The sequence below is a fragment of the Thamnophis elegans genome, chromosome Z (assembly GCF_009769535.1).
Source record: "Thamnophis elegans isolate rThaEle1 chromosome Z, rThaEle1.pri, whole genome shotgun sequence".
Taxonomy (NCBI): Eukaryota; Metazoa; Chordata; class Lepidosauria; order Squamata; family Colubridae; genus Thamnophis; species Thamnophis elegans.
In genome coordinates, this window is record NC_045558.1 from 132,645,314 (window position 1) to 132,659,247 (window position 13,934).

At 44.0% G+C, this 13,934-nt stretch overlaps 1 protein-coding gene across 4 annotated transcripts; it reads right to left on the bottom strand.

Annotated features, from left to right (window-relative positions):
* Positions 1–468: 468 nt before the first annotated feature.
* On the bottom strand, positions 469–12,186 carry ZNHIT1 (zinc finger HIT-type containing 1). Of its 4 annotated transcripts, none has more exons than XM_032237904.1 (6): positions 11,906–12,186; positions 8,337–8,434; positions 7,819–7,989; positions 6,478–6,557; positions 4,360–4,529; positions 469–646 (listed from the first exon to the last, which is right to left on the bottom strand). In XM_032237904.1, the coding sequence occupies exons 2-6, from the start codon at positions 8,362–8,364 to the stop codon at positions 625–627; spliced, it is 471 nt and encodes a 156-aa protein (XP_032093795.1). In that variant the 5' UTR covers positions 8,365–8,434; positions 11,906–12,186; the 3' UTR covers positions 469–624. The 4 variants fall into 4 exon arrangements, with proteins under 4 accessions (XP_032093795.1, XP_032093794.1, XP_032093797.1 ...); XM_032237903.1 differs by having other exon boundaries at positions 4,360–4,532; XM_032237906.1 differs by lacking the exon at positions 8,337–8,434.
* Between the last annotated feature and the right edge of the window lie 1,748 nt (positions 12,187–13,934).

Sequence of the window (13,934 nt, forward strand, 5' to 3'; positions counted from 1 at the left end):
GGGCCATGCGGAGCTCTCCCGAGCTCTGTTTTCATTGGCAGAGGCATGACGGGCCAGTCCTTCGCTGTTTCCAGATCTAAGCATCCCGTGGCTCGGATCCCGCCCCCGGGCCTTGAGTTTGACACCTCTGGCATAGAGACTTTAAGGAGGCTTCCCACAGAAAAAGGAAAGATAAAAAAGGCAGCCAAGCTACAGAAAAAAATAGCAATAGCAATAGCAGTAGACTTATATACCGCTTCATAGGGCTTTCAGCCCTCTCTAAGCGGTTTACAGAGAGTCAGCATATTGCCCCCAACAATCTGGGTCCTCATTTTACCCACCTCGGAAGGATGGAAGGCTGAGTCAACCCTGAGCCGGTGAGATTTGAACCGCTGACCTGCTGATCTAGCAGTAGCCTGCAGTGCTGCATTTAACCACTGCACCACCTTAGCTCGGTATGATTAGAAAGGAAGAACGCAGGCCACCGACTACAAAACACAAAAACATTTTATTACTCAAACGCAAATTACAGTCCAGTTGACACCTCTTCGCGGCAGGGAGATTTGTCCCGTGAGGGAGACAAGCTGGTTGTTTGAATGGACCTCTTTATAAGATAAGAATTCTTAGAAATCTTCATGGCGTAACTCAAACTGTCCACTTCAAGCACCTGAAAGAAGAGAGAACAGAGTTTGAGTAGGGTGCCTAAAAGATGAGGCTGTCCGTCCGTCCATCAGTCAGTCAATCCACCTTTCCACGCAGCAGGAATGCAAAAAATCCAACAAATCAGCTTTCATTCAGAAGGCCTGTTCTTGAACACAAAACAGACACTTTTTCAAAGTTTTATAAACATTTCACATTCCAAATGCTCAAAGCAGTCAGATTTCAAATTTTAAATCCTCTGTACTTCGCTACGCGAAATCTTCTATATATAAAAACAGCTGTGTGTGTGTATGTTCCAGCATAATTCTGGAACGCCTTGAGCAATTTCAACCAAACTGACTTACTCTCTGGAAATAAATACTGTGGGAGCTAAGACACCCCTAACACTCCTCTGGATGTGTGTTCTGTTAAGATGCAGCCTGTTGTGCCTTAAAATGGCTTCTACTGTACTGCGGTAAAATGGCAGTACTTCTACTGTACAGCGCAGTGGAGTTGCCGTGGTAACAGCTTCACAGTACTCCAGAAGGGGGCTCCCTCCAATAAGGGGAAAAATCCAACATTAGAAATTATATTTGGTCTGGACATTTCCCCCCCTATAAATAAATATTCAGGCAATGCCAGGTTATCAGCTAGTAATGAAATAAAATGAAGGTGGCCCACTATGGAAGGAAGTTCAGGCAATATTATTTTTCCTTCGGTTGCAAAAAACTTTTGCTTTTTGCAATGACAGAGGATTTTGCTTTTTGCAATGACAGAGGATTATTCCCCATTTCCTAATCCTGAGTGTGAACCAGGAAAATGAGAAAGCATCCGAGGTCAGAATTGATTCGCAAATCGCTTTTGTTTTGGACTTCCCATGAATTGTGGTTTATTCATAAACCAAGATTTAAGAAACCCCATCTTGGTCCTCTTTCTGTGCCGGGCCTTCCCGCTTTAGGAAATGTTTTTAAATGTATGTTTGCAGTATTCTTGCTTTTAGATCTTTCAGGAGAATAATTAACTATGAATTTTGACAGCAGATTTAATCTGGATTAAAAGAAGCATACCACGGAGCAAGGGTAGACTATCTTCCTATCAATTCATCATCTTTTAATGACCCCCATAATCCCTTGCTGCGGGGTGGACTGGGCAACTGAATGGCGCTGGCAGAGTGTTTACTGGCCGGATGCCCTTCCCTGTCGCCAATGTGGAATTTTGTTCATCAGATATATTCTCTGTGTGCCCAGAGAGAGAAATATCTGCCTCTATCTAGGATTGAACTCACAGCCCCTGATTGTGAGGTGAGAACTCCACCTCTACGCCACCACTCCACAATCTTCCTATCAACTGCTTTGTCCATTTCACACTACCTCACAAAAGTCAAACCCAAATATACATTTCGAGTCGGTTCTAGCAGTTGTGCAGTTGCTCTGCTGTTTACAAGACATTCCCATTATTTGACTTGCAAATAAGATACGAATTTTAGGTGCTAAATATACGCTTAAAACTGTATTTGGCTTGCCGGTGGTTTCTGGGCTTATCCAGAAACACAGGTAGTCCTCCACTTAATGACCACAATTGACCCCCCCCAAAATTAGGTTGCTAAATGAGACATTGGTTAAGCGTGTTTTGCCCAATTTGACGACTTTTCTTGCCTCGTTTGTTAAGTGAATCACTGCCGCTGTTCAGGTAGGAACACCGTTGTTAAATGAATCTGGATTCCCTATTGACTTGGCTTGCCAGGAGTCGTAAAAAGTGAGCACATGACTTCATGAAACTGCGACCGTCCTAACTGTGAGACAATTGCCAAGGGTCTGAATCTTGATCAAGTGACTATGGGGATGTTGCAACGGTCATAAATGAAAGAAACAGTCATAAATCACTTTTTTTCAGTGCCATTATAATTTTGAATAGTCACTAAATGAACTCTTGTAAAGGACTACCTCTCTATATAATTCCTCTCTGTTGTGGCCCAGCAGGAGCCGTTGGAGCTGCAAACAGACTCCGACAGCGAGGGGCCTTGTGAGTCGGCTCTGGAAGATGTGGAGGACCCTGGACAGGGTTCCGACTCCGAGCAGGGCTCAGAGAGCCTGGTTGGCCACCAGGAGGCGCCTGAGGCATGGAGCAGCGGTGAAAGCCAAAGGAGTGTGCTCCTGACGTCAGGTCTTGGAGCAGTGGGGAAGAGACAAGGGAGTTGGTCCTGGACGCCCAGCAACGGCGGGCAGATCGGCGTAGAGAACAACTACGCAGGTACAGAAGATAATTGGACCGAGGTGGTTGTAATTAAAACATAAAGGTGTAATGTTTTTTGGGTTTGACAAGAGGAGGTGGGATATAAATAGTAAATGATTTTTAACCAATTATAATAACAACAAGGAAATGTCAATGGATATTGTTTAATAATATATACATGCTCTGGTATTGGCAAAAGCAACTTGGATATAAACTCTAAACAGCGAGTTGGGGGGGAGGAAGGTTTAGAAATTTTATTAATTGACTTTTACTTAGAATATGTCATAAAGGGGTAATGTTATTGGAGGATTTTTTGAAATAGCTAATGAATGCCATTATGTGGTTGTGTCTTTAAGTATGAATGATTTGAGGCAAAAGCATGTTCAAATAATTGTAGTCAAATGAGAATTGTGGTACATTGATAGTAAGATATACAAAGATTTTTTTATTTAAAGTGTATAATCTAACATGAACTATGACTGTGGAAGAAACGCACGAAAGTTATCTGTAACCAATCGACACGCTTTCTACAAGATGTAATGAAGGGTGATTCTTTTTTTGTGTGTGTTTTTGTTCAATTAAAATAAAAAAAACTTGGAGAGACACAGGCTGATAGATGGAAGAATACAATTCAAAATTATCTAAACCTAATTATTCTTATTTTTAATAGACATAGCTGAATAATAATTGATATTGATAGTAATGTATATAATGTGGAGTTGATATGATAAATAATAATTGGATATGAGAAGGGAAGGTTGGAAATATTTTTGGACCATATACAAAGGTTATTAATCACAATAATTATAACTATTAAAAAATAAAATAAAACTATATACAGTTAGATGTTAACTAATATGGGTAAAATGTTACGATATACGATATAATCACATAAAGAAGGGAGAATGATAATAAACTATATGCATGGAAGATGGAATTTTTGGTGTTAAATATTATGGATGTTCAGCTAAAACAGGATATGAGGATTTGATGTTAATAGAGGATTTTACAAATAAGTAAATGAAATGTCAGCATGTGGTTATGGATTAAATCTTTGGCATAGTTAAGGATGAAGGATGTTTAAATAACTGTAGTCAACTAAAAGTGGAGGTATAATGATGTCAATATGGTAAACATTTGAGTTAAGCTATTTGAATTAATATGAATTAATGGAAGAGATGCACCAAAACATGTTGTAACCAGCTGATATACGTTTTTATAATATATACCTGTGTTTCTTTTTTTTTCTTTTTTCTTCTTTTGTTTTTCCTTTTTTTTTTTCCCTGCCTTGTTTTTTGTTCTTTTTGACTTCTCTGTGTTTTGACTTTTTGATTTTTTCTTTTCCCACTGGTGTGGGCATGTGTTGTTTAAGTAATAAAATAAAAAAAAAATTTCTTAAAAAAAAGGATACTGGCTATGTAATTGTGTAAAAAAAAAAGAGAGAGGAAAAAAAGAGAAAACAATGCCTAATCGCACCGAATGACGAGGTGAAGGCGAGGATGCACGTACCGGGTTTCGTGATGTGTTCCCAAACATTTGACACAGCAGTAGCGGGCGCCGCAAGAAACACAGGTGTAATTTGAAGGGAAGCCACACACCGTGCAGAAATGACGTTGCGGCAAATTGGAAGGGGGCGCGCAGGCGGTCAGGTAGTTGGGGCCCTCGCTGGTGTTGAGGTTCTGCTGGAAGTCGAAGAGAGACAAGAAACTCGCTGGATGCAATGTTACCACCACGGATAGAGAACAGAATAAAAGAGTTTTGGAGGTGAAGTGACTTCCGCTTTGCTCGGAGGATCGTTTTGAGCGCTCTGAAGGCTTCAGGGACCTTCAGGGGGCTTCCCTGAAGCCTCCGGAGCAGTCAAAACGACCCTCTGAGCAAACCGGAAGTCTGTTCCCGAACTTCCGGTTTGCCCATAGGGCCGTTTTTTTGCACTCCAGAGGTTTCAGGGAAGCTCATGAAGCCTCCGGAGGGCCTCCGGCGGGGCGGAAAAACTGTTTTCACCCTCCCCAGGCTCCTATAAAGCCTCTGGAGCCTGGGGAGGGTGAAAAATGGCTTTAAAAAAGGGTGAACTCAGCTGGCCAGTGTGCGCATGCGCGCTGGCCAACTGACAGGGCAGCGCCTCGCGTGCCCTGACAAATAGCTCTGCATGCCACCTGTGGCACGAATGCCATATCTTCACCATCACTACGCTAAAATAAGCCCTCCCCTGAAAATAAGCCCTCCCCTGAAATATTTAAACACATGCACAGCTGGTCCAAACCATTTCCTGGGCAAGGGGGAAAAATGCCCTACGTGCGCCACATGCACCTGCCATCCTCGCGGAAGCTGCTCCCGCAAATCCTAGCTACAGTACCACATCCCTTCTCAGTGGTGGCCACAAGAAGAATGGTAGGCTCAGAGATGCCAGGTCTGGCAAGAATGTGCCATAAACAGAAACAGAACTTCCAGCCCTCTCTGGATCAGATGATCCGCGGGCCAAGGTTAAGGGACCCCCTGCACCTCAAAAATAATAAAACCTCCCCGAAAATAAGGCCAAGCGCTTATTTCGGGGGTCAAAAGAAAATGTTTTATTTTCGGGGAAACACGGTACTTAACTTTGTATAATCACTATCTATACCCGGGATGGCGAACCTATGGCACGCGTGCCACAGGTGGCAAGCAGAGCCATTTGTCAGGGCAGGCGAGGCATTGCCCTGAGTTCAGCATTTGTAAAAGCCATTTTTCGCCCTTCCCAGTCTCCAGAAGCTTTATAGGAGCCTGGGGAAGGCGAATAGAGCCTCCCCCCAGCCCCCGGAGGCCCTCCGGAGCACAAAAAAAACGGCCCTATGGGCAAACCAGACGTTCAGGAACGGACTTCTGGTTTGCTTGCAGGGTCGGTTTAAGGCTCCGGAGGCTTCAGGGACCTTTAGGCGGCTTCCTTGAAGCCTCCGGAGGACTAAAAAGGACTCTACGAGTAAATCCCAGTTTGCATGTAGGGTCCTTTTTAGTCCTCCGGAGGCTTCAGGGAAGCCTCCTGAAGGTCCTTGAAGCCTCCGGAGGGCCTGTGGAGGGGCAGGGGAGGCTGTTTTTTGCCCTCCCCAGGCTCCTATAAAGCCTCTGGAGCCTGGGGAGGGTGAAAAAAGCATGCAAAAAATGGGGGGGGGGGACTCTCATGTGCGCATGCACACTGGGGGGGGTGGGTGTCGCAAGTTGCATTATAGCAGTTAGACTAGCAATAGCAGTTAGACTTATATACCGCTTCATAGGGCTTTCAGCCCTCTCTAAGCAGTTTACAGAGTCAGCATATTGCCCCCAACAACAATCCGGGTCCTCATTTTACCCACCTCGGAAGGATGGAAGGTTGAGTTAACCCTGAGCCGGTGAGATTTGAACAGCCGAACTGCAGAACTGCAGTCAGCTGAAGTAGCCTGCAGTGCTGCATTTAACCACTGCGCCACCTTGGCTCTTATGGGTGCGGCACGCCCGCGCACAACCCCCTGCTCTCCCCCCCCTTACGGCACGCGAGCCAAAAAAGGTTCGCCATCGCTGATCTATGCTAAAATGAGCATCATTATAATTAATAAGAAAAATTAAGAACGGAGATGCCCCAATTCCTTTGTTAAGACAAAGAGAAAAGGAGAGACAGACCTGTTCTTCTAGCAATGCCTGGAAATTTTTACGGAAGCGCAGCTTGAAATGGTCTCCGCGGGTTTTCTTCTTCTTTTTCCCTGCATACAAAGAACAAAGAAGAAGGGGAAAAAACACAAATTACAGATGGAGGTAAATGCCTTTTAGCCTCATTAGACTTTTTGGCATTGAACACAACAATAAAGAAAGACTCATTGATAACCCGGGGTTTATAGGGGGAAAATGTCCTGACCATTGGATTTCCCCCCTTACCAGAGGGCGCCCCCGTGGAGTATTGTGAAGCCATTACCATGGCAACTCCACTGAGCTGTACAGTAGAAGCCGTGTTACGGCAGTACAGTAGAAGCCTTTTTAGGCACAACAGGCTGCATCTTAACAGAACACCACCACCCCCAATCCGAGGGATGTTAGGTGTGTCTTACAACCATAGTATTTGTTTCCAGAGAGTAAGTCATCTGTGTACCAAGTTTGGTTTAAATTGCTTGAGGCATTCCAGAGTTATGCTGGAACATACACAAACAGAGCCATTTATATCTATCTATCTATCTATCTATCTATCTATCTATCTATCTATCTATCTATCTATCTATCTATCATCTATCTATCTATCTATCTATCTATCTATCTATCTATCTATCTATCTATCTATCGTTACAACCCCCGTTATGCCCAAATGTGGGAGGAAGATCACTACTTCCATTCTCTGTCCTTCGGCTCGTCACAAGAGACCATCCAGACAGAAACCCAATATTTTTACTGTTGCCTTTTTGTTACATTTGTTGTATTTGTGCTGATAAATAAATAAAGGGAGACTAGTATAGATCTATTTCAAGCTATTTAGCTCTCATCAGCTAGCCATACCCTTACTGGGAATCGAACCTGTGCTGTATTGCATCTTAGGCAGATGTTTATTTATCAGCACAAATACAACATATATATTGTATCCCTTTATTTATTTATCAGCACAAATACAACATGTATGTATGTATGTATGTATGTATGTATGTATGTATGTATGTATGTATGGATTATTATGAAGGTGGGAATTTAGGATAGGGGTACCCTAGGCAAATGTTGAATTTTGTGGGAGCTGTCACAAAATGGCAGTGCTGGCGTGGAGGTGGCCAGTACACACTTCAAATTTGCAGAAGAGAAATAGGTAAAGTGAAATCATATGAGAATTAAATCACAGACAGTGAAATTGAAGGAAAGTGGAATCGTGGAGAATGAAATCAAAAGAGAGTGAAATCAAGGGAAAGTTAACTCGAGTGAAAATGAAACCAAAGAAAACTGAAATCAAGGGCAAGTGAAATCCAAAGAAAGCCCAGCAGGAAATCTCACCTGTTTCGGCATCGTCATCAAACTGAGGCAAACGCTTCACCAGCTGTGGCATATTGGCATGAGGGTCATCCTGGAAGTTGTCATTCTCCAGGGCCTCTAACTGGCGGTTGAGACGGCGCTGGCGGGTGGCCCGGTCCAAAATACGCCTCTGCCCAGGGTCCTGAGACCTTGCTGAGAAAGAATAAAGATGGTGAGAGGTTGAAGCCAAGCTTGAGTCAATCAACCACGTTGCCTTCCAGGAGAACACCTGGCATCTGTCCATGGGGCAGCCTTCCCAGCTGGCAAAGGACACTTCCAATCTCCTAATTAGCATATGCTCCCATTACCTTAAGCCCCACCCATGCTGGCTGGGGAATTCTGGGAGTTGAAGTCCAACAAGTCTTAAAATTCCCAAGTTTGGACGCCCCTGCCTTAAGCCAAGAGTAAGCCATTCATTTTCTTGGGGGGGGGGGGAGGGGGTGTCACATGAAAGATAGGGACTGTTGTGGAGGGCCAAACCAATCAGGCCATATACTTACTACATTGATTTCTGTTCTGACCCCCCATTCTCCGTCCAGGAACGAAAGCCAAAACAGATGTACGAAAGAATGTTTTAATCAGTCCAGACTCTTGTTGGCTGCAAGCCCAAAATAAACAGAAATAATCGCTCTGGGAAAAAATCCTATAAACTCACGGAGCACTGCAAACAGGCTTCTCACCGCAAACCACTTATCCAAGTTGGTTTCTCTCAATTTGTGAACGTTGACTTCTGCAAGAAGGGCGTGGCACAAGAGTCTCTTTTATAATCAGAAGAGCATCTTAATGAGCAACAGCTGCTCATAATCACCTCCTGTAAGTACTCAGTTGTTCTTCGCCCTTCACCTGCGTGAATCCCGGAACAACTCATAGGAGGTTTCTGTGTCATTCTCTCTTGTCTCCTCCCTACTGGTCCAAGGCTCAGGCGCCTCCTGGTGGCCAACCAGTCTCTCTGCGCCCTGCTCGGAGTCAGAACCCTGTCCAGGGTCCTCCACATACTCCAGGGCCGACTCATAAGACCCCTCGCAGTCGGAGTCTGGTGGCAGCTCCAAAGGCTCCTGCCGAAACACAACTATTTCTAATTTCTGATTGATCTCATGTTGGCCCCGGGAGCTATAAAATGCCTAGAGCCCCAACATTTGGCAGCAAAATGGCTGAACTGCATCAGTCTGCCTGCCTGTGTCGACCCTGACGTGAACCTGGCTGGAGCCATCTTGGAGGCTTCACCATTGCCACACAGCAGAGGGAGGGGGGAGGAAATAGTTAGATGGGGGTTTGTAGCCAAAACACTAAAGTTTTCTCATGGGAACCAAGGAAAAATCTCACAGGTGGCTGGGCAGAGGAGGGGAAAGTAACCAAGCAACCAGTCAGGAGAACTGGATTGGACAGCGTGAGCAGTGACCTGGAGCAGGGGGCGGGGACTTTTTATCTTTTATTAGGTGAAAGCCGCGGGGACTTTTAGCGTCGGCTTTCACCAGTTGTGCCAATAGGATGTAGCCAATAAAACGGTTCTTTGACGAACTTGATTTCTATGGGGGCATTACTTGGAAACCCGACAGCCTGTTTTTCACAATTAGCAGCAAAATTAAGGATGAATACTCCCATTTCTATCCCAATCCATAAATTCCCCCCCAACCCCCCCAAAAGGCCAATAAACAGATCCATTCTCCGCTTCTCAACAATCCCACAATGTGGCATTTTTAATTTCAGTTTAAGGTGCAATACCCTACACCACCAGGCTTGAAATTTTGGGCTCGGACAACCCAGAACAGTGATGGCTAACCTTTTGGTTGTTGCGTGACGAAAGCACGCATGTGTGCAATAGCGCACATGTGCATGCTCACACCCATAATGCAATGTGTGCGTGACACGCACAAACACTGCACCGCTCCTGCGTATGAATGCAAAAGTCTCCCTCCCCCGCCCTCACACACATGCGCACGCAACACCCCACACCACGTTTTGGACCTAACAGGCCTCCCTGCAGCCTCCTGGAATCAAAAACAGGCTGCGGTGGAGGGGGCACATTACAGCCACCCCCACAGCCCAGCTTGAGCCTAGCAGGCCTCCCTGAAGCCTCCTGGAATCAAAAATGGGTCGCGGGGAGGGGGGGAGCCACAGCCCACCCACCCTCGGCACAGTTTGGGCCTAACAGGCCTCCCTGAAGCTTCCTGGAACCCAAAACAGGCTGCAGTGGAGGGGGCACATTACAGCCACCCCCACAACCCATTTTTGGCCTAACAGGCCTCCCTGCAGCCTCCTGGAATCAAAAATGGGCCTCGGGTGTGGCACGCCACAGCCCATCCCCCCCCTGGCCCAGTTTGAGCCTAGCAGGCCTCCTTGCAGTCTCCTGGGACCAAAAACGGACTGCTGGGGGGTTACCCCCCGTGCCTCCCCTGAGCATGTGCCCCCCCCCCCATATATGCACATTCATTCGCCCCACCCCCCCACGCATGCAAGACAGAGAGCCGAAAATCTGCTGGCTGGCGGGAGGCCCATGCGCATGCGCAGTGGTGCTAAGCTGGGGCGACGGCTTGCATGCCTGCAGAGAGGGCTCTGGGTGCCATCGCGGACCGAGACCTACACTACATGCAGTTGGACCTAACCCCAGTACACAAAATTACCTGCTACAAAGTCCTACCTGTCAATGACTACTTCAGCTTCAACCGCAATAATGTAAGAGCACACAACAGACCCACAAATTTAAGGTTAACCCGCTCCAAACTCGATTGCAGAAAATACGACTTCAGCCACAGAGTGGTCGACGCCTGGAATGCTTTATCTGACTCTGGGGTTTCATCCCCAAACCCCCAAACTTTAACCTTCAATTGTCTACTGTCGATGTCACCCCATTCCTAAGAGGTCTTTAAGAGGCGTGCATAAACCCACCAGAGTGCCTACCGTCCCTGTCCTACTGTCCCCACTTATTCGTATCCATTTCCTGTATTCATAATCATGTAAGATAACAGATAATGTATAATCTGTTATCTTACAATACAATACAATACAATACAATAGCAGAGTTGGAAGGGACCTTGGAGGTCTTCTAGTCCAACCCCCTGCCTAGGCAAGAAACCCTATACCATTTCAGACATATGGCTATCCAACATCTTCTTAAAAACTTCCAGTGTTGGGGCATTCACAACTTCTGGAGGCAAGCTGTTCCACTGATTAATTGTCCTCACTGTCAGGAAATTTCTCCTCAGTTCTAGGTTGCTTCTTTCCTTGATTAGTTTCCACCCATTGCTTCTTGTCTTACCCCCAGGTGCTTTGGAGAATAGCTTGACTCCCTTCTTCTTTGTGAGATACTGGAACACTGCTATCATGTCTCCCTTAGTCCTTCTTTTCATTAAACTAGACATACCCAGTTCCTGCAACCGTTCTTCATATGTTTTAGTCTCCAGTCCCCTTATCCTCTTTGTTGCTCTTCTCTGCACTCTTTCTGGAGTCTCCACATCTTTTCTACATCGTGGCGACCAAAGCTGAATGCCGTATTTCAAGTGTGGCCTTACCAAGGCCTTATAAAGTGGTATTAACCCTTCACGTGATTTTGATTCTATCCCTCTGTTTATGCAGCCTAGAACTGTGTTGGCTTTTTTGGCAGCTGCTGCACATGGCTGGCTGCTATTTAAATGGTTGTCCAATTAGGACTCCAAAATCCCTCTCACAGTTACTACTATTGAGCAAGGTACCACATACTGTATAATGTGCATCTTGTACATGCTTGACAAATAAATAAACAAATAAATAAAAAAACCATCAAGCTCAGAGGGCACCAAAGACTCCTTATTTCAACCCTAAGCTACAAATATTCTTCTTTCATTCCACGAATGCTCCTTTTACATCAACCTGATCTATGAATATGTGGTCCAAGCGCCCCCTCCTGTGGCAGGACAGGTGATTTTCAAGCTTATTCTTTCTCTTACAGGTAAAGCTGCTGTGCTGCACCAAAGATTAGATAGTTTTATTTTCCTTTGCTAAACAAAATTTTAAAAAATGCCCCTGTCACCTTTTGCATCTCCTAACAACAAAGCCACCCTCCTCCCCTTTCCCCTTCTCCATGCCAAAATACCTGAAATTTTCTTTTCCACCATTCTGCCAGCCAGGTGGGAGTTTTTCCTGATGTTTCTGGGATCAATTCGCCTCCTTTCTCGCCACTCCGGCTTTCCAAGCTGCGAAAACCTTTGCACAGCGAGAGGTGACGAGGTACGGAGGAAACCTAATCAGGCTTGGGCGCTCTCGATGCAGTGTATACATTCACTGCCCATCTAAGGGCTCCCGGTCTACTTGTGATCGGCAAACTTACGCCATGTTACTTGGAGGCATAGGGACTTCCGCCTCTGCTTGCCTGGACACGCCTACGGAGACGCGTCACGCTGTCGGTCCTAGCTGAGAATGTTTGGTTTTAAGCAGAGGCGGGATTGGGCTCCCCTGGGTCCTACACTCCGCCGAGTTCGAAATAAATGACGGCTAATCCGCGTCGAATAGATTAGAATAGAATAGAATAAGAACGGGAATAGAATAGAATAAGAACGGGAATAGAATAGAATAGAAAATAGAATAGAATAAGAACGGGAATAGAATGGAATAGAATAGAACAGAAAAAGAATGGGAATGGAATGGAATAGAATAGAATAGAGCAGAAAAAAAGGGGAATAGAATAGAACAGAACAGAAAAGAACAGGAATAGAATAGAATAGAAAATAGAATAAGAATGGGAATAGAATAGAATAAGAACGGGAATAGAATAGACTAGAACGGATTAAGAATAAGAATAAGAATAGAATGGAATGGAATAGAATAGAACGGAAAAAGAATGGGAATAGAATAGAATAAGAATGGGAATAGAATAGAGAAGAAGAAGAACAGGAATAGAATGGAATAGAATAGAACAGAAAAAGAACGGGAATAGAATAGAATAGAGCAGAAGAAAAAGGGGAATAGAATAGAACAGAACAGAAAAGAAGAACGGGAATAGAATAGAACAGAAGAAGAACGGGAATAGAATAGAACAGAAGAAGAACAGGAATAGAATAGAATAGAATAGAAGAAGAACGGGAATAGAATAGAATAGAACAGAAGAAGAACGGGAATAGAATAGAATGGAATAGAATAGAAGAAGAACAGGAATAAAATAGAATAGAACAGAAGAAGAACGGGAATAGAATAGAATGGAATAGAATAGAAGAAGAATGGGAATAGAATAGAGCAGAAGAAAAAGGGGAATAGAATAGAACAGAACAGAAAAGAAGAACAGGAATAGACTAGAATAGAAAATAGAATAGAATAAAAATGGGAATAGAATAGAATAGAATAAGAACGGGAATAGAATAGATTAGAACAGAATAAGAATGGGAATAGAATAGAATGGAATAGAATAGAACGGAAAAAGAATGGGAATAGAATAGAATAAGAACGTAAATAGAATAGAACAGAATAAGAATAGAATAGAATAAGAATGGGAATAGAATAGAATACAAAATAGAATAGAATAAGAATGGGAATAGAATAGAACAGAATAAGAACAGGAATAGAATAGAATGGAATAGAATAGAACAGAAAAAGAATGGGAATGGAATAGAATAGAATAGAGCAGAAGAAAAAGGGGAAAAGAATAGAACAGAACAGAAAAGAAGAATGGGAATAGAATAGGACAGAAGAAGAACGGGAATAGAATAGGACAGAAGAAGAACGGGAATAGAATAGAATGGAATAGAATAGAAGAAGAACGGGAATAGAATAGAAGAAGAACGGGAATAGAATAGAACAGAAGAAGAACGGGAATAGAATAGAATAGAACAGAAGAAGAACGGGAATAGAATGGAATGGAATAGAATAGAAGAAGAACAGGAATAGAATAGAATAGAGCAGAAGAAAAAGGGGAATAGAATAGAACAGAACAGAACAGAAGAACGGGAATAGAATAGAATAGAACAGAAGAAGAACGGGAATAGAATGGAATGGAATAGAATAGAAGAAGAACAGGAATAGAATAGAATAGAGCAGAAGAAAAAGGGGAATAGAATAGAACAGAACAGAACAGAAGAACGGGAATAGAATAGAACAGAAGAAGAACGGGAATAGAATAGAACAGAAGAAGA